Source organism: Mycteria americana, chromosome 2 (assembly GCF_035582795.1).
Source record: "Mycteria americana isolate JAX WOST 10 ecotype Jacksonville Zoo and Gardens chromosome 2, USCA_MyAme_1.0, whole genome shotgun sequence".
Classification (NCBI taxonomy): Eukaryota; Metazoa; Chordata; class Aves; order Ciconiiformes; family Ciconiidae; genus Mycteria; species Mycteria americana.
The window spans coordinates 95,943,011-95,963,200 of record NC_134366.1 but is presented as its reverse complement, the minus strand read 5'-3'; the positions used below and the strand labels follow the sequence as shown (position 1 = coordinate 95,963,200).

Sequence of the window (20,190 nt, the reverse complement as noted above, 5' to 3'; positions counted from 1 at the left end):
TGAATCCCCCTTATCAGCTTTACATAAGTCCTGGCCTTCCAGCAGCTCCTGATTGATTACACAAGTGGTACCTCTCTAGTACTTCTTCTGTATCACGGTTATCAGCCTCTGGCCAGCTGGTAGCTCCCTGCCCTGCATTTCAGTGCCGTAAAGGCACACACAAAGTAGACAAGTTCAGCAAGGACCAAACTGCTGGCAATGTACAACAGAAACCATATGTTTGGCCTAACATTCGTTGCAGAAGAAAGGAGAAGCTAACTGACATGAGAGCACAGTCTAACCAGGAACCAAGAGAAGGCATAAATTGCCATATTCTGCAGCAGGACATGTACTACTGCTAGCACAGATTAAGTGTGTCATGACTTCAATTAAAGACAGGTACCTTCAGAACACCATTCATCTGATGTAATTTCTAAAGATGGCTTACACGAAAATAGCAGTGTTCTCTGCCAAAGAAGTTCCATTTACCCCTGCCATTTCTCTTTTCATCTTACCCTGAGTCAACGCCAGGGCTCCTCTGATGATGCATCATGTTATTTCCGCTAATTAAAATGGCAAGACATTAAATCAGCACAAGAAAACGAGTGCTTTTTGTGGGGTTAGTGAATTGCCTAGTGTACTCTGCAACCAGACTATTACCAGAGCTGGTGCAAAGGAGGAGCAAATTGTGTAGTGGAACAAGGCATAAGCAGGAGAGGTACAAAGCATTAGCTTTTCAAAATATTTAGGAACCCATTAGCAAGGTAGGAAAGAGAAGCAGCAGGGGGAGAAAGACCTTCCTCTTTCCGCAGCAGTAGGATGATAATTTCTCTTAGATTTAACATTAAACCATACCTTAGATTACATTAGATCAATCAGTGGAAGGACAGACACTGATTACTCTGAACCAAGTGTTAGATGAGCAATAAAACCCAGATGGATGTTCAAAGAATATAGCACTAATTCCTGGTGCCTGTATATTCTCCCAATATGTAGCACTCAGAGCATCTCATTAACAAGAAGCTCTCAGATTCTCCTGCTGGGAGCAGACAACAGCAAGAAGCAAACCTGTACAGTTATTTATTCCTTTATTAGAGATTCTTAAACCACTGTTAATGAATCCTTTAATTTGCCTTTCTGTTATTATGGCAAGTAGTGGTAATGGTTCAAATTAACGTTCCCAAACACACTCTAATTAAGTGAAAAGGCATACTGTTACAGTCCTTCATCAACGAGATAAGGAGTGACTGAGGCAATAAGCCACCTCAAAGCAAGTTATAACCCTCAAAGCAAGTTTAATTAACTTGCAGGAGAACATACAGGAGAAAGCCACCATTGTTAGGATGCTCTGTGTAAAAAAAAATATGTAAGGTATGTCTAAATATATATTATACAATTAAAAAAAAAGTTGAATAGCTTTGAGACCCGTTTCTTATAAGTAACTATATAATTTTAAAGTATAGCTGAACTAGCCCAACTTGACTTTTAAAAAATAAATTACCACATCTTAAGAATGAACTCCAGCTAGGCTCCTACCAGCTCATAATTTCAAGCACAAAAGGATTGGGAAGAGGAAGATTACTTCATTTTTCCTTTAAACAGACAAGTTTCTTCTGACATAATTCTTCTTGCATGGTCTGCATAAAACCATTAAGAAAAAAAATGTGAAAGTCACAAAAAAAAAAAAAAAGAGAAAAAAGAATGGATTAAAAGGAAAATGTAACTAGATATTTTGAACCTCAACATTTTTGCCCCTACCTACTGCATTTGAGACATGCTTCTAGTTGACTCTCGTTTTACCAAAATGGCTGGAACACTTTTAACAATTTTTGATTTATAAAAACTATAGCTGCTAAGTGTTTAGTGCATTGTCAGGGAACAAGGAGAAAAAAGGCAATGCACAATTTGCCAGGGCAATTCAGACACCACTGTATCCTTCCCCTGAACTGGTCTTTCCCCCCCTCAATTGACCTTTCCAAGAGAGAAACAAAGAAAACGCTGGAGGACATACGGCAAAGCGCTTCCACATACGAAAAGAAGGCAAGGTTGTTCTTGGGGAAATCCATGAATCTCCATGCTTACTGGCATTTCAAAATACAGAAATCATTATCATATTTGATTAGATGCTAAGTCAGTCCACTAAATAACACACAGAGAAATATTCATCTGAATATTTTATCAGGATTTATCAGAATAAATAAACAAGCAGTCTCTCATTTCCTTGAGCTTACTGAGGAGCTAATGCCCTGAGAGTAATCCTTCGCTGATGCCACTTAATTATAAAAGTAAATTCTGCCCTGCCATATGGGGTTTTTTTTTAAGAAAACAAATGAATTCTCCAGAAGGTTTCAGATTGCAAGAGAACTCATTTATTTTTATCTGCCAGGTCATATGTGATGCTAAGAACAATGCCTGGGGCAAATTTTAAAGATAGAGTTTCATGGGAATATAGCTACATTGCCCTGTGTCAAAAGCCAATAGTCTTCATAATGTACTAACAACTGGTTTACATCCATACTGAATTTTCTCTGTAGAGTGTTCCTCATAAATCTATTTTCTTTTTTTTCTCCATTTTACATAAATGTATAATCTCATACAATTTAGCACAAACTTATTAAGAAAAAAAGTTCCTTTTACATTAAATCTAGACCCAATTAACGTAACACTGAAAAATCTGTTACATTCTTCAAATGCAAATTTTAAAACACAGCAACCATAATAAAAATCATTCTTCTTCCTTAATTCAACTTCATAAATTGAACGGTAATCTTTGCTTGTCTTCACTATGCACTTTAGGCTGTTTGATCAAAGTGGGGCAAGATAAATTTCTCCCTCTGCCTTTTCCCCTCTCTGTCCCCACCCCCTCCACCCCACTCCCCCATTTCTCAAAGCTATCTAAATGAATTTTTCTACATGGAAAATTTGTGCAAAAATGTCCCAGGAAAGCAGCGTGTTGTGGTTTAGCCCCAGTCGGCAACTAAGCACCACACAGCCACTCGCTCACCCTCCCCCCCGGTGGGATGGGGGAGAGAATCAGAAGAGTAAAAGTAAGAAAACTCGTGGGCTGAGGTAAGAACAGTTTAATAACTGGGGGGGGAAAAAAAATTGTAATGAGAAGGAAAACAACACGAGAGCGAGAGAGGAACAAAATCCAAGAAAAAACAAGTGATACAACCGCTCACCACCTCCTGACCGATGCCCAGACCATCCTCGAGCAGCGATTGCTTCCCCCCGGCCAACTCCCCCCAGTTTATATACTGAGCATGACGCCATATGGTATGGAATAGCCCTTGGGCCAGTTTGGGTCAACTCTCTTGGCTGTGCCCCCTCCCAGCTTCTTGTGCACCTGGCAGAGCATGGGAAGCTGAAAAGTCCTTGACCAGTGTAAACACTACTTCGCAAAAACTAAAACATCAGTGTGTTATCAACATTATCTCATACTAAATCCAAAACACAGCACTATACCAGCTACTAGGAAGAAAATTAACTCTATCCTAGCCGAAACCATGACACAGGGCAAGTGTAGGTTGTTACTGAGATCCAGGCTAACTCATCAGTCATTTTAGAAGATATTCCTCTCCCTCTGAAGCCCTCGCCAATGGTACACATATATCTCCTTTTGCACAGCAGATTGACGGAAGACCGAACGACACTGTTTTAAAACAAAAGTATTACAACACTTACGCTTCAGATCCAATATATGTTATTAAGCAGACCTGTTACACTGGAAGGCATTAATGATTATCAAGTGACTCTGACACAAAGACAAGTGCAAGCCTCGTTAAACTTCAAAATTGTGCTAGATCCTTTTACAATTAAAACAGGAGGTATAATTGAACCTGTACTGTATAGCAGTATTCAGAAACTAAAGCAGTCGCTACTAAAAGGCCTTGGACTTCATGGTAGGAAACGTGTATCAGTGTGAACTAAGAAATAAAGACACTCCCCACAGATGAGGTACAGGATTTGTGAGGGACTTGAAAGGTGAACAACAAAACGGACTGCAGTTCTGTGTTTCTATTGTGTTCAGAGAACATGACTGTGCCCACTCTAGAAATAAGCCAGACTGAGCCAAAACCAAACTTCATTGGCATCAGCAGCCTCTCTCCTTAATGAGGGTGGTGGGAGAGGGAAAGGGCAGGGGTGGCTCCAAATCTTAAACTTAAGACCTATAGGAGAACTGGACATCTTGCAGAACAAAATAAAATATCAACCAGAGACTTCTCACAAGGACTGAAAGAGAACCTGTGGAGGTGGAGGCGGGGGGGTGGTGGTGTGTTTGTGCGCAGATAAAATTGTAAAAAATCTGGTTTTGCACAGCACCTACAGAATGCTCACAGACATCAGAAGACCACCTTTATTTCCCAAACTGGACAAGCAAGACTAATCTTAGCAATATAGGATTAGTAATTACCTTCCCGGTCATTGCCTGCTATGGCAAATACTATAGAATAATGTCCCTTTCATATATTTAGAGATCTCTATCTCAAAAATATTTCTGTTCTTGTTTTGTTCACACTGGTAGAATGTAACAAAACTCATTGTTTCTTGACTAAATTACCCATGGCCAACTTAAACTGATTTGGTTTTCTGCCAACACTACTGTGTAGTTTATACAGCTATTTCCTTCCCTAGATGTACCTGCTGACGGATTTATGGGCAGGCGCCGCACACATGCTCAGCCTTTGTTTTCCTGTAGTACAATTCCAACCCTCTTCATTTGCCTGTTAGCAACCCTTCCCTACATCTGTTCCTAACTTCGGTTAACCTTGTTTAAGCATATATAAACAGAATAATACACACTACTACAGTTTGAAGTCTCCCAAGGACCTTGTGCAACGATATCAATAGTTCTCCGTCACTACGGGAGAAACCTTTTGAGGCATCATGGGATCATATCTGTCCTTTTACGTAGCTGCATGACATTGGCAGTCCCAACAGGAATCCAGTCTGGTTCCCAGCTGGGATCTTCACTACCTTGCTTATTAAGACAAACAAGTCATGAACCTCTTTAGAGGCCGTAGAACTTCAAAAATGGAAGAGAATCACCCACAGGGAATATCAGTGATGGAAAAGGGATTAAAGAATTTCCTAGAGTGTTTGGTTTCTAAGACAGAGAAATTGGGGGAAAGAGTTCACTAAACTCCACTAAGGTGAAAAAAATCAATTATAAATTTAAGCTGAGCCAGGATACAACTCCTCATTGTGAAAATCATTCCTCTGGTTTAGAAGAACACCACCGTACTAAAGCAGAAGCCTAGAGGTGCAAGCATCACCCCCTGTTTTTGTTTGGATGCTGGACAAGTAAATCATAATGGGAGTTCTTCTCTTGGCAGTGTAAACGGAGTAATCTAAATTTATTTGTAGCTTTGCCACATGCCACATCGCACATTTCCCTTCTCTACCATTGTCTGGGTAGAGAAGGGAAAACCATGTTAGAGGGCTACAAATTATGATTTTCACAAATGAACAGGAACATTTAATTGTTCAGATCTTACTGAAATCACATTGCACATAGTTATTAGTTTTTCTATACTGAAGTGTTAGTACAAGAAGATAATTAAAAAAAAAAAAGTTGGAACAGTCTAAGAGAAATAACTGTGTATCAAAGGATATTTCACCACGGAGGGGGAATTAACAGTGCATTCTCTTCACTGTTTGCATGAAAGCACATTTGTGGCTTAGGACAGAAAATGAATTCTTCTAATGGCTATTCAGATATGTGAATGCTGTGAGGCAGATGTGCAAGAAACTTGTACTAAAATTTTACCCACAGACCAAAGCACAAGTATGGTAATATTAATGCTCTGTTCAGATGGCCCTGGGTGAAAAGCAACTACAAATGGTGCGTTAAGAAAAAAAACATCAGTGCAGCCAGTTGAGACTATGAAAGGCTGCAAACACCACTCCTGCAAAACGAGCAGAAAACTCAACATCTTATTCACAGTGAAGGGATTCATTCTACATGGTAGCGGGGACTACATGCAAAAGGTGCATAATCAGTAAGATCAACACTTACATTTTGGGGACTACAGCACCCTGACAACTGGTTGCTAGTCTCCAAATCTATGACTCCATGACATATAATGACTTTCACCACACAGTCTGGCAGAATGCTTCAAGAAGCGAAAAATGTGTAGTGAAAAGGACATACTAATATCAGTAATACATACAATTAGAGAAACCCGCTGGCAAGTGCAGTCATTGTAAAGTGAGGTCTCCATGGCCAAACACAACAGGACTGTGGAAAAGCTTAGTGTGCTGGTTTTGGCTGGGATAGAGTTAATTTTCTTCATAGTAGCTAGTACTGGGCTATGTTTTGGATTTGTGCTGGAAACAGTGTTGATAATACAGGGATGTTTTCTTTACTGCTGAGCAGTGCTCACACAGTGTCAAGGCCTTTTCTGCTCCTCACCCCACCCCACCAGCGAGTAGGCTGGGGGTGCACAAGGAGCTGGGAGGGGACACGGCTGGGACAGCTGACCCCAACTGACCAAAGGGCTATTCCATACCATATGGCGTCATGCTCAGCATATACAGCTGGGGAAGAAGAAGGAAGGGGGGGACGTTCGGAGTGATGGCGTTTGTCTTCCCAAGTAACCGTTACGCGTGATGGAGCCCTGCTTTCCTGGGGATGGCTGAACACCTGCCTGCCCATGGGAAGTAGTGAATGAATTCCTTGCTTTGCTCTGCTTGCATGTGTGGCCTTTGCTTTCCCATTAAACTGTCTTTATCTCAACCCATGAGTCTTCCCTTTTACTCTTCCGATTCTTTCCCCCATCCTACCGGGGGGGTGAGTGAGCGGCTGTGTGGGGCTTAGTTGCCAGCTGGGGTTAAACCACGACACTTAGAATTTAGAATGGAAATGAAGAATAAGGAAAGGAAAAAGCCAATAAATTCTATGAACAAATAACAGCCAGCTATACTGGACTGTAGAGAACAAAGATTTCCACTGTGATTTTAAAAACACTGAATATTTTTAATTTTGCAATTTTAGCCAGAACAAGAGATACGAAGCTCTGAAGCAGCATTAACTTACAGAGAAACCAAATGAATCCTATTGCTTTTACTGTATTGGGTCTTTTGCAAAAGGCAGAATTGGCAGCCGGCATTTTTTCATAGTCACTGACTATTCAACAAAATCATCCAAAGCTTATCCCACAGTGATTCAAAAGACTTCATCAAAGGCACAAGTTTAAACGAGCATATTCTTTGCTGAGATTTGGAGCCCAGATGAACAGTATGAAGAAAAAAAAAGAGAGGAGGGGAAATTTTTTTTTTCTGTCCGTTATAGAGATCTATACAGTGTGAATTGATCCAACACACAATTCCATGGGACCGAGGAGAGGCTCAGACAGCTCTGACTTACGCTGGCTGTCTTTACAGAACAGCACCAGTTGACAGCCTCATGCCTCATTTGATTTGGCAGCTTACAAAATAGAAAAATCAACATGAGTCCACAGGATATCCCACTTCAGGTGGGCCAGAGACATATATATACCCCCACACTCAGAAAGTTTTGCCCCTGTAGCTAGGCAACTTCCGTTAGCACACAGAAAAAAAATCTTCTTGCAGTGCATTTTATGACTCTGTACTTTGAACCTCATTTTCAACTAAGAAACAAATTGGAAAAAAGAAGTATATTCCAATGCTAAATCTAACAGAAAAATGAAGTGACTAGAACTTCATTAATTCAAGAGTAAAATATATTCAGAAGGCAGAATTTAAATAATAAGTTTAGATTGTTAAAATTTTTTGCCAACCAAAATGTTTTACTATACTTCATATGCTAAGAGAAGAAAAAAATGGTGTTCAAGGACTGTCACTGCTTCAATGTTGACACCTAAGACAGTGTCACAGCTTGCAAAGTACTGTCCTACTGTGCAAAAATTATGATTATCACCAACTTTACCACTAAGCAGTCTTTAACAGATCGTTCCTGGCATTGTACTGAATAATTATTAGAATCATCCAAGAACAAAGAGCCGTATGGTGTAGCCAAATTTGAGATCATCGTAAGTTTTATGCTATGGTAACTTTTGTCACATTGTCATACAGCATCTGCCTGCTCTACTGCACTCATCCAAAGTTTGAGCGTACTCCAGGACAGTCCTCTTAAAAATGAGAATAGTGTAAGCTATTAGGATCCCTGATACTAGGCAGTCCACCTTTTAACTTTGGTCAGGAGTAAGCGAAATAAACATACATAATGTTCAGTTTAGTGGGTCTGGAAGGCAGTGGAGTCACATGAGAGCAAGCTGATGTTAGAATTTGGCTCAATATTACTTATCAACAAAGAACAAAATCTAGTCTGATGCAACATGAAAAGAAAATAGATTTCTCACCTTGCTCCAGCAATGAGCTCTTTTTGTCCTGGGTCAAATGTTAACTGTGAGAAGTCCACAGCATCTTCAGCTCTGAACACATGTAACCAAGGGGCAATTTCTAAAAACAATCAAGAAATACAATTGTTACTGTAAACGTCATAGTTGTAGTACATCAGGTAGCCAACATTACATCTGCAGATACTGTGGGGCTGCAAGTTTTCTCAGTATGGTCCTCTAAGGAAACATAGGAGACTTTTACCACCATACCACGTAATTTACACTACAGGCCTGTAAAATATATAGAGCAGTCACCCACAATACATGCTTGAATGAAGTATTCAAATTTTGGTCTGATTTATAAGCCAGATGTGTTTTTACTCCTTAGGTAAAGCAGAAAACACCACAGTACAACTGCAACTCACTGGTACGTATTCAAGTGAAGTCAGATTAATTTTCCATGCATCAGAAACAGCTGAGGACTAGGGGTTTGGGTTTTTTTTCTTTGTTCTTTAAAAAATAATCTGATCAAGTGGAAAACAATGAGAAAAACAAGGAAATTTGACTTTTCATCATTTTCACAATAAAAAGGTTGAGACATGAGGAATAAAAAAGGGAAAATGCTTGACATACAGGTGAACATTTTGGTTTTTAACTGCATTTCTAGGACCAATTTACTGCTACATAAAACAGGCAGACAAGTGGATTAGTTGCTGAAAATCAGCAAGGAGCATGACTTGTATTCAGAATATGAATCTATTCCCACTTTCAAAGTTAAACACAAATAACTGCACACCAACTCCTTAAATATTTGCATTATCAGTAGTTATTTTTGCAGTCATATCACTAGCTAGATACACAACAGTGCAGCTATATGAACACAAACGTTCTAGGAACACAGCAAGATTTTTTTTTTTTTTACATAGACACACAGAATACATAAAATTGCTATAACGATATAAATGGTTCTTCAAAAAAACTGCAGCTGTACAGAAGTCTCCTCCTCTAGAGTTTCTCTCCCAATTCTCGGGATATTGAAGCTTTTTTTTTTTTTTTTTTTTTAATGTAGTCACAAAGCAGTGGTCCAGAACATATGTGAAAGGCTACGTATGTATGGCACAACGGGCTGTGGAACTGCCTATTTGAAGACTACAGATGTGAAACAGTCAATAAAAAGACCAAAGGTGAGCACATGGTCATGACGATTTAGAATACAGAGTCAACACCAACCCCCCTGAGAGTGCCGTGGCAGTGTAATTTTTGATACTGGTATCACCAGTTGCAGCTCATCCTTCTAAAGGTTGCCACCATCCTTCTAAACTCCTTTCTTCACTCATGAGCATATTTTTCCTTTTGCAAATGTCTGGGTTGAAATAATCCATGTCTGGTGCCTGTTTCAGGATGATTTGTTCCTAATTTAAATATTAGGAAGTCACAAGTAGGTCATCCATTCCTAAGGAGAGGGCCCAGGAGAAAAATGTTATTCTGCATCAAAACGTGTTCAGCCATTGCAGAGAACCATTAAATGCACTGTGCAGAAGCTGTAGCATTGTCTGCTTTGGAAAAACAGATGGAACCATGCAGTAGAATCACTTGGGTGTCTGAAAACTAACTTCTGCATTTTTAATGACAGCCTCTATGCATCTGAGCAATTTCAGGCCTGTAATGCCAGTCTGTACATGTTCTGCAGAGCTTGTAGCTAAATTCACTGTTGATTCCATCTGCACTGGATAGGTTCTCAAATCCGGGTCTGAACACTGGACAGGAAAGGGGATGGGGCCGCATATTAGATAACTGTGATCACAGCTGCCATCAGCTACCACTGCAGATGCTGTGTGTAGAACCTAGCAGGATTCCATAGGAGGAAAAAATAATATACACACACACACATGCATACATATATTATAGGCCTGAGGAGCCTTATACATACTTATTTATCTATTTATATTTATATATATAAAGGCTACACAGGCAAGCCCAAAAGAGGCATTTCTTAACTTTTTTGTACTTGATTTTGCAACCTTAAGTTTTCAGTCATGCAATTTGTATGAAACAAATTACAAAGTTCTAAAAAGTTGAGAAATTAGGTAGGACATGAAGACAAGGAAATCCAGATGTAAATCTTGAAGAATCCCACTTACTGGAGAAAAAGATTTAAAAAAGAAAAAACAATAAAGCTAAATAAAATTATGTTTATCAGCCAATGTATCTAAAATCTCCATAAATTCCCTCAGACACTTCCCACATGGACACAGAATATGCACATGGTCTTCACACAAAAAATATGCACATACACACACACACTCCCAACCAGAAACAGCTCTCAGTTCCGAGAGATGCAGAGAGGCTACTTTTCCTTGTAAGAAGCACTGTGACTAGAACAGAAATGGATGTAAAAACATTTTATAAAATAGCAGAAATTCAGATAAAATCATCATACTGATGAAAAACTGATAAAACTACAGAACAAATATCCTATGGAAAAAATCAGGGCTTTAAAGAGAGAATAGAGTACCCAGGCTGGGAGTCCAACCAAGCCAGCGGGCAGAGATCGCAAGAGGGGCTGGAAGGACAACCCAGGACACGGGTTTAGTCCCTCGGCTGCTACTTTCCCCTTCCACGTGGTTGCACAAGCCATGGGAAGTGCTGCCTCGCACACACGGGGAATTTGCACTCTTGGAGATGGCAGCCATGGCTCCCTGGGCTCTCTCTGCCTATGCTCGCGCCCAGAGGTTTCTGCCTCTGAGGTACAATCTTGCAGAATCACACACAAGCCTACTCCTAAACTGCCAAAGTACAACTCAGGCTATCAATGTATTAACATTGAAATTTGTATTGCCGTGTGCAAATATGCAGAGCTGAAAACACCACTGGCTCAGCAGCAGATCTGCACACAGGTGAAGCCAGACCAGCTGTGGAAACAACAGTCTCTGAGAGAGAGACAAGGCAAGCAGCTGAGAACAGGATTACTTCAGCTCCATATTGGTGCGACAAATTAAACCCTTGGTCTCCTGTCAAACGAGGAAAGCAGTAGCTCCCCTTAGCACGGGTAGGCTAGGGACATTTCAGTACACAGAGGTATTGCGGTGCCAGAAGACTACAGGGAAGTCTGAGATTCAAGGACGCAATTCTTTTCCACTTGTCCTGCTGCCTCAGCAAGGCACATAAAAGCTTCAAGGTACAGCAAGCAGGTGATTGAGACCATTACCAGGTTTGGAGCAAGGGGGCAGGGGCCAGGCAGGGCAAGGCAAGCCCAGGCTAGAGAACAAGAAGAGAATGAGGACTTGCTAAGAAATCTCTCTGAAATCCAATTCCCCTCTGTCCCTCCAAAATATAAATTATTTTATCCTGTCTTTGTTGCATTCAGCAGTGTTCTTGCTTGAGGGAATAAGGTCAGGAAGAGCAAATGGCAGCTAGAGCTGGTTTTTTTTTCAGTAAACACTCTGAAACTGTCTCTCGTGTGTCACAGTGGCATCACGTGTCACGCAGGAATAAACCTTTACGGGATAAGGCTACAGCTTTGTGATACTTCTGTAAGGGAAAACAAAATAAAAAACACCACCAACAAAAAACAAACAAAAAAGACAATCAAACAAACCCTATGTAAACTGTAAAAGTAAAAGCTTATTGGTGAAATTCTCCTTTGAGTTACACTACAGAAAATGTATGTAACTAAATCAACAGAATAATTAGATTTATTTTCATCTAAACAGCAAAATCTAGCTGAAAAGCCTTAGGTGAAACAAGACCTTTCAGTTCCGTTACAAGTTATCTCCTTAAAGTAAAAAATGCATAACAAGCTATTAAAGCTCTATAAATTATTTTTCTTTGAATTAAAAACTCATGGTAAAGTAGTAAGCAATAATAATTTTACTTCATTAATGTTTTTCACGTAGATGCAACATGATAAACCTTACAAAATAACACAGCTATAGATTTTGTATACTACAACAGTACTATAAATAAATGTGTAAGTTAATTGAGCTGGCCTGCTGACGTGTAACCTAATCGTAGTGCCTGTTGATCACAGGTGACAAACAGCAGCATCCCTCCCCTTTCCAATTCTAACCCTCCCCTTCCCGGCACTCCCTCCCTTTCCTCTGCCCTCAGTTCTCGTGCAGCACAGTAAAATACCTAGCCCTTTAGTGACTTCTCTCTTCTTACTTCTGATACTGAAAACACTTATTCAGACACACCTTCAACCTGGATTTCCCCCCCCCCCCTTTAAAACTAAGTATGCATGTTTATCATACTGCAGACATTGGTCTCAGACTTAAAGCTGTCCATGGAAAACTATATCACGGTATACATACAGTCATGACAACAGCCGGTCTCCAACACACGCTGGGTCCTTTCAGTGTATTCAAGACATACTTACCCTTAGCAAAAAAAAATTATTTTTTTTTAATTGCTATTACAGGCCTGAAATCTGCAGGCCTTATAACTCAAAAACGTTCCCAAAGGAAAATGCACGTTTTCCCATGAACTAAAAGATGGGTATTGAAAAAGTTGGATTCTGAGAAACCTACAGCTCCCTCTCACATGCTGTGAATCACATGCTGTGTGTGTTACTGTGGGTTTCAGGTTTGGTTTTTTGTTCTGTTTTTTTTTTTTAATAGCTTAGATTTAATAGGAAAAAAAGTTTGCCATGGCTCATAAACCTATGGCAAAGCAAACCCACCAAAGTCCCCTCAGCTCCTAGGAAAGGTCAAGGGAGTCTCCTAAACAGCTTTAAAGACAAAGGAGGTTAACAATCAAAGCTGGGCAGGAGGACGTTAGATACTCATACAAAAATTAAAGTCCAGAAATCTCAGGTTTACTTTAAATTTAGTATCTGCCCAACAGGCCATAGCTTGTTTGGTTTACATTGTCCAAGGACTTGCCAAGGGCTGAGCTCTACAGTTCTTCACAAATGAAATAGTGAAGTTCTTTCTAACCTAAGTTTCATTATTCAGCCTTTCAAAGGAGAGCTGCAGTAAACAGTAAAATAAATTGAGAAATTACTAATAAGGAATAGAGTGGTATGTTTAGAACCGAATTCAAAAGTGACCTTTAATAGTAAATAACAAAGTTAAAAGACAATAAAGACCTCCTGATTTCATTAAAAAATTAACATAGATATTAAAAATTTCAGTAGCGTTTACGGTGTATGCATGTGACACCTCATGCCATGGTGTCCTTTTTGAAAACAGTGAGCACAAATTTAAGCATATGCGCAGTACCACCTTCTTGAAGAATCTCTGTTAGCAAAATAATAATAATAATAATAATAATAATAACAACAACAATAATAATAATAATACCACCACACTTGAAAACTAGCAGATTTGCAATATTAACAGAAGTCTCTGGGTGGCATCGGTACGACAAATTCATTAATGTTACCACAGGAAAATTAAAATATACTACAGCATGCTAAAGTTATTTTATAATTAAATGTATCCAATCTAAGGATGATACAATAATCCCCATCTTCCTGAAGCTGTATAATGATTTTAGCCTAACTTAGATCTTCTCTTCCTCTGATACTCAAGTTACATTACTATCCTCTTCAAAGGCAGCGAGGCAAGTCAGAAGTCTCCACAGTGATGTGCCACGTTGACTCCATTCCATCACCCCCGCTGCCCTGGTGCCAGCCCCATTAACCCCAGGGGAATCTATTAAGCGAGGTGTCATGGCTGGCAAGAGGCGATCCACCTGTTCGCTCATTCAGCGCACCCTGTTTCGGGATTTATTTCCAACATTCGCTCTTTAAGGACACAGTTAGGTGCACTTGTAAACACTCTGCTGTGATGCTCCAGGACTCCATTGTCCCTAACTTTTTTAAAACTAGGACTGAGAAAAACAAGATTTTCTTCAGTAATTTCTGTGCATCATCGGTATCAATTCAGTGTGATTGTTAAGTCCTCATTTTAAAATTCCCATTATAATATAAATATACCCCTGAATAATAAATTCACTCAGAACAACTTCAGGAAAACAAGCATTGCTCTGTGTTGGAAAAAAAGAGAAGAAAAATGGCATGCCACAGCCTGTCACATCTTTCACGATTCACATTTGTCTATACTTTTTTTCTTACATTTCCAATCACCAGTCTTTCCTAGCTCTTTCACTGTATTCTCTCCTCACAGAAATGCATTAAACACCCCCTTAGTGGTAAGTCGTTGACTCCCTGCAGATGAAAGGAAAAATGGTACCACAGCTGGAGTGAAGAAAGGAAATATGTGCAAATACTATTCCACAGGTTCCAACAAAAAAAAAAAAAGAGGACTCCATCATGACAGTCCAGCCAAAGAACGGCTGTGCTACTTCTGAAATCAATCACAATTCACCCCTGCTTATCCGAAAGGGGCTGAGGCTTAGTTTGTCAACAACATAACTTATTTTTCTAGGACTTATTCAAGCCACGTGTTGCTCAGCATTCATGTACAATGACTCCGCATTTTAAATAATTTTGAGCAATAAGGTTTAAAAAAAAAAAAAAAGTTGTAAATAATGGGAAGAAAGCAGCCATAGTTACAAACATGTAAGTGACAACATAAGATATCATATACAGGTGTTTTTTTCCTTAGATGAGCTTCTGAAAACACAACTGCAAATAGACTTGTAGCTCAGGCATCAGGGCTTGTCCGGTTGTCATTGTAGTGAAGAGAAACCTATGCTCCACCTGAACAAACTACCTCGTGCACTCCTCAGACTGCAGGGCCGTGAAGATCCACCACAACTACGGTGGTTCTATTTCTGGTACATAGTGTTTAAACACATGCAAATGCAAGTTATTCTTTACATATTTGTAAAGTCATTCTCTACATATTTGTACTTAATGTACATTATTGTACATTACCTAATGACTTAAAGTCACTCTTTACATATTTGTACTTTGGACAAAATTCTTCCTCTATCCTAGCCTGCCACTGTTGTGAAACAGGCCAGAACGGGGTTTTCCCAATGGGTATATTCTTGTTGGCTGCATTAACCATGAAATCATTAAACGTGCCATTTCTTTTGAGAAAGACAAGCAAAGACAAGACAAGACAAGCAAATCATAAACAAAAAAACTCATCTAACAAATATAGTAAGCCCAGCAAATATTTTTCCATTTCTCTTACAGAAAAGACTCATTCTAGGACTTAGAAGTACCCCAGCAAAAACAATATGCTAATTATACTAATCTTGAAATCTGAGCACCAACATCTGCCCTGCTACTTGCCATTCTTCCATAAGGCCCGTAGTAGAAGCTGAACACTTTGAAGGCAGCAGCTCAGTGCAAAGCAGAGAAGGCCTGCCCGTTACAGGCTGCCTGTCCAAAACCTGTCATTTCAGACATAGGCTTTCTATATGCGATGGTATGTTGGCAGGTCTGCTTCCAGGACCACATACCTCCTTAGCTTTATGATCCTGACTGCTTAGGCAGGTTGTCCTGCAGAACTGTATCACTAAGGTGACTGGGTCTTGCCCATGCTGCAGAGCTCTCTTCCACAGGAGGTTTGGGGAAGAGCCCATACGGAGATGCTGTAGAGTGCCTGTTGCCTAGGCTGTGCATGCGGACTCCCTGTAGGATGCAAAGCCAGGAGCACTCAATATAGTTACAGCCTTGGGTCAACACTCTGGGCATTCATTAACGCCTTCTACACGGCTCCTAATGCTGTCATGTCCTAGCATGCATTTCAGAGGCAGAGAAAATAAAAATAATTATTATTAAATTATTAATAATGCTTCTTACAATAGTAGAGATCCTTACAATTATTAATAAATGCTTCTTACAGCAGTAGAGCTTAAAGGTAGTACTGGCATTGCATTTTAGTCCCAGAGTTGAAATTACATATAAGGAGCAAAAAAAATACCCAAGTAATCTGACCCTTAGATGCCAAGCACATAAATACTCCACCAGGATGAATTAGAGACCAGGAAGGTGCCTTTTCTGTAATTTTTAGTATACCAGAAGGACAAACTATTGCATTAAGAACCTTAGTCAAATGGACAAACAAGAAAAAAGCAACTCTAACATTTAAACCTTACAGAAAGAGACAAATCTGTTCTAAAAAAAAAAATAAAAAATCAAAAAGCCAAGTCAATCCCAGCCCAATGCCCCAGTGAAATTCCTGGTCCACCTGTTACTGAAATTAGAACATAGTTGGCATGTCCACTTTTTCATATATATGGCACAAAAATCTAGATGTCAAGGCTAAGGAGGGTCATGGATGTAACAGATCTAACAGTCTTTGCTACCTGAAGGCTCTAATAATCTAAATGGAGTACACCAGAAGCAGACTGGACACAACACATGCAGAGAAAAGTACTAGTTCAACAACAAAAAGATGGCATAAGCTGACACCATTTCATGCTTCTCTGTAAAATGAAAGGATTAGGACAGATAGGTCTGTTACAATACTCAGTATTGCATTTTAATGAAAAAGACATTGCATGTACCTTACCATACAGAACACATTTATACCGGGGGCTGTGTACACCGCTGACTTTAGTAATACAGAATTAAAAGTATGTGGACATCATAACTGGGAAACAAAAAAATATGTATTTATAGTAGCTATTCCCTAATATTTAATAAAATTGAAAATTTAAAATATTTCTTATAAAAATTAAGAATATTTTTTTATCTAGATAATACATTGAAAAATATAGGCATTCTGGTAATTAGACAGTAAGAACTGTACAGTTTCTAAAATAGGGAACCAGGAAGATATAAGAGAATGAAACATCATTCCTTCCCGCCAAGGAAAAAAATAAAAACAATTGTTTAGGCAGGGTTAACTAACGCAATCCAATCCTCTATAAAAGAAAAGATGGAGTTACGACTTTGCCCAGCATGATTAAATCAGCAACCACAAACTAAAAGATTCCTCTTTTCAGTCTTACCACACTACATTTGGTTCCCCTTTGGAAACATGAAAACCTGTCAGATCTCCATCTGCAGTTCAGAGCTCATCTTTGCTTATAGGGAGGCAGGGAGGGGCGGGGGGAACAAACCAAACAACCAAAAGACAAAAACAACCTCAAAACTACAGCTCCCTTTCAAGATCCAGTATTCTGGAGGTCTCTTTAGATCACAAACAAGGCAGCTGCCTTCCTTCTACTATCCAACACAACCTAACAGAGTCCTGAAGCTTGCCTCTCCTTACAAAGAGAACTGCAGAGGCCAAGAAAAAAATATGTAGCTCTAGCCTTATCTAGAAGCTCTGCCAGCTCCCTCAGCTCCTCTCCACTTTAAATCATCTGTAATAAAACAAATCCCAAGATCACAAACCTCTTGACATTTTCGAGAAAGTTCACCACCTGCTTATTGGGCCTTCGTTTTTTAAACAACTATTACAGCTTCAGAACAATTTTGGAGGTAATGAGGCAGGGCTATAGGCAATTTATTTATTATTAATGGGAAAAACAGAAAACAAAGCATACTTAAAGTACATGTTTCTTGACTTTAAAGGAGTGAACTTGAACTCCTTTCTTAAGCCTACTGCAAACTTACTTCCTTCTACCCGACTCCTCGCATCTTTCACTGGTTCTCCCACTGGGCACGACGTCAGGGCCCCGGCGAGCTGAGCACCGCTCTGCAGGCAGGGCAGGCGCAGCCACAGCAATCGCCCTGCCCTGGTTCCCTGACCTGCTTTTACAATCTGCTCTAACCTCCAAAGTCTCAAGGTCTAAAATCCAGCCTGCATTCCTGTCTTCTTTGTCCTGCCAGAGCCTCCCCAGCTAGAAGTACGTATTTCTGCATTCTTATGTATGTGCATATGTCTATTACTGGGATAATTAAAGGGAATTTGGGTTCTGACTGTCTGTGCCCTCAGGGAAGAGACAGTAACATCTGCTGCAATGACTACTTATTTCTTATTTTTCTGAACAAGGGGTTTGAATTGTTTATGCTTCATTGTTCAAACACACACATTGCATACAAATACAAGAAGGTGTAAGGGAAAAAAGATTGAACCCCCACCTAGATGAAAGCGGTTTCAGCGCTACAAGCACAGTTTTTATATACTCAGAATCACTTGCGAGTTCTACAGAAATTATGCAGTGACAAGGTATCAGCCATATACAATTACAGCCCCTTTGAGTTTTCTTTCTCTCATACACAGAAACAGCATGAAACTAGAATCCAAAACCATTCCAGAAAAAAAAAACCAAACCAACAAACAATAAAACCTACTTTGCAAAGTTACCCTAGCCAGCTGGAAGAGATCTCATTAACCATACCCTTCCCACTTCTAAGGAAACAAACCCTTGACTCAAACATGGAGTACCTGATGTTATAATATTTTTAAATTATACAGTATCAGTCATTTGAGGATAGCATTATATTTAAAAATAATAACTCAGTATGCTTAACAACACTTTAAGTTGCCAAGGACTGTGCTTAAAAATTTTCAGTTGCCTGATCTTCTGCACCATATTTTGAACAAATGTAAAGCGACTCTCAAGTAAGCCAAGACTTGAAACAGGATTTCCAAATCCTGGTCTGCTTTAAAGCAAAAGGCCTACCAATCTTTACTAATTGTTTAAATTAGGAACCATGAAAATATAATGCCAGCAGACTACCATGAAGAAATAAATAAAAATTAAGGAAAAAGAAGGGAAGAGCCAAAACTGAAGCATCTGAGTTTGGGGGCTCAGTTCTGGGGTTTCCCCCAAGATGCATTTAAATGCAATACAGACTCATGTTTGTCTACTTGCAGATTGCATTCAACTGTCATTCTTACTCCATTTCGTCATTGCATACATCTGTTCTCATTATTTTGTAATGGAATATTCATAAGTAGCAGCCTGAATGACATCACCTTGACATAAACTCAAACCCACTGGTGTAGAAACACAGCAGGGACTGCAATCTGCCCTCTCGCTGTTTAGATTCTCCACTATCTCAGCTGCGGGAAACTGCTGTCCTCCTAGTAATCATTAAACTTTGTTTTCCTGAAGCTGTCAGAAGCAGATTTAGCAACCCTGCTCTTCTTGAATTGTGTATACACCTGGCTGTACAACTGATAGGAGCTCGGGGCGGTGGATGCTCAGAGGAGAAAACAAACATAACAAAGAATTTCCAGAGGGGGGCACCTGGAGAATGACAAGACAGATTTCAGGTGTCATGCTTGTAAGGGCAATCAAGGAGTCACCTCCATTGCATTTCACAGCTAGGATGAGTCTTCTGTATATCAGTAAATAGCTTAACATGCATTAGAAGCAGGAGCTTTGACAGGAAGCAAAGAGATCTGAGGGATCACTGGAAACTACTAAAACCAATTTACTCTATCAGGCTACACGTGATGGAATGGTTTACAGGTTGTATCACTTCAACTCAACATTTCTATGCATAAACACACACGCATATTCGGGCAAAGGAGGAAGCATCCAGGCCCAAAACATAAAACACATACAAGCTGCACAGTTTCAAAAAGAAAAAAAACCAAACCAAAACAAACAAACAAAAAAAACCAAAACCAAACCCAATAGTTTTAAGATTAGAGGTGACCAGAAGCCTGTCATCAGATTAGAAGCAGATTACAGTAAAGATGGGATGATGTTCAGGTAAGGAGCACAAGAAGGTATACAACATAAAAACATAGACAGTGCAGTGGAAAGGTGCTGAAGCAAAGATCTGGAGAGTTTCAAAAAAATTTTCAGGGGATGTTCTGGACCAACAGCACCACAGTGAGAAAACAGCAAGGCTAAGTTCACATGCTTTAAGAGAAAGGGAAGCCTGAAGGACAGCATCTGTATGGACAGACTATGTTATGTAAGATTTAGATAGAGGGCATGGAGGGAAAGACCAGAAGAATGATGGGAACACACCGGGGAGAAGATAAAGGGGGAGAGAAAACCTCAGGGAAACACAAGAATTATTATCCTGCACCAGACTTATGTTCCTTCTGTT

At 39.7% G+C, this 20,190-nt stretch overlaps 1 protein-coding gene across 2 annotated transcripts in view; it reads right to left on the bottom strand.

Moving 5' to 3' along the window:
• Nucleotides 1-20,190, bottom strand: part of SEMA5A (semaphorin 5A) — a 348,813-nt gene that overhangs the window by 214,020 nt on the left and 114,603 nt on the right. For both annotated transcript variants that reach the window (XM_075494040.1, XM_075494041.1), the window contains exon 4: nt 8,325-8,424. In XM_075494040.1, coding sequence (XP_075350155.1) covers nt 8,325-8,424 — 100 coding nt within the window. The remainder of the gene's footprint in view (nt 1-8,324; nt 8,425-20,190) is intronic.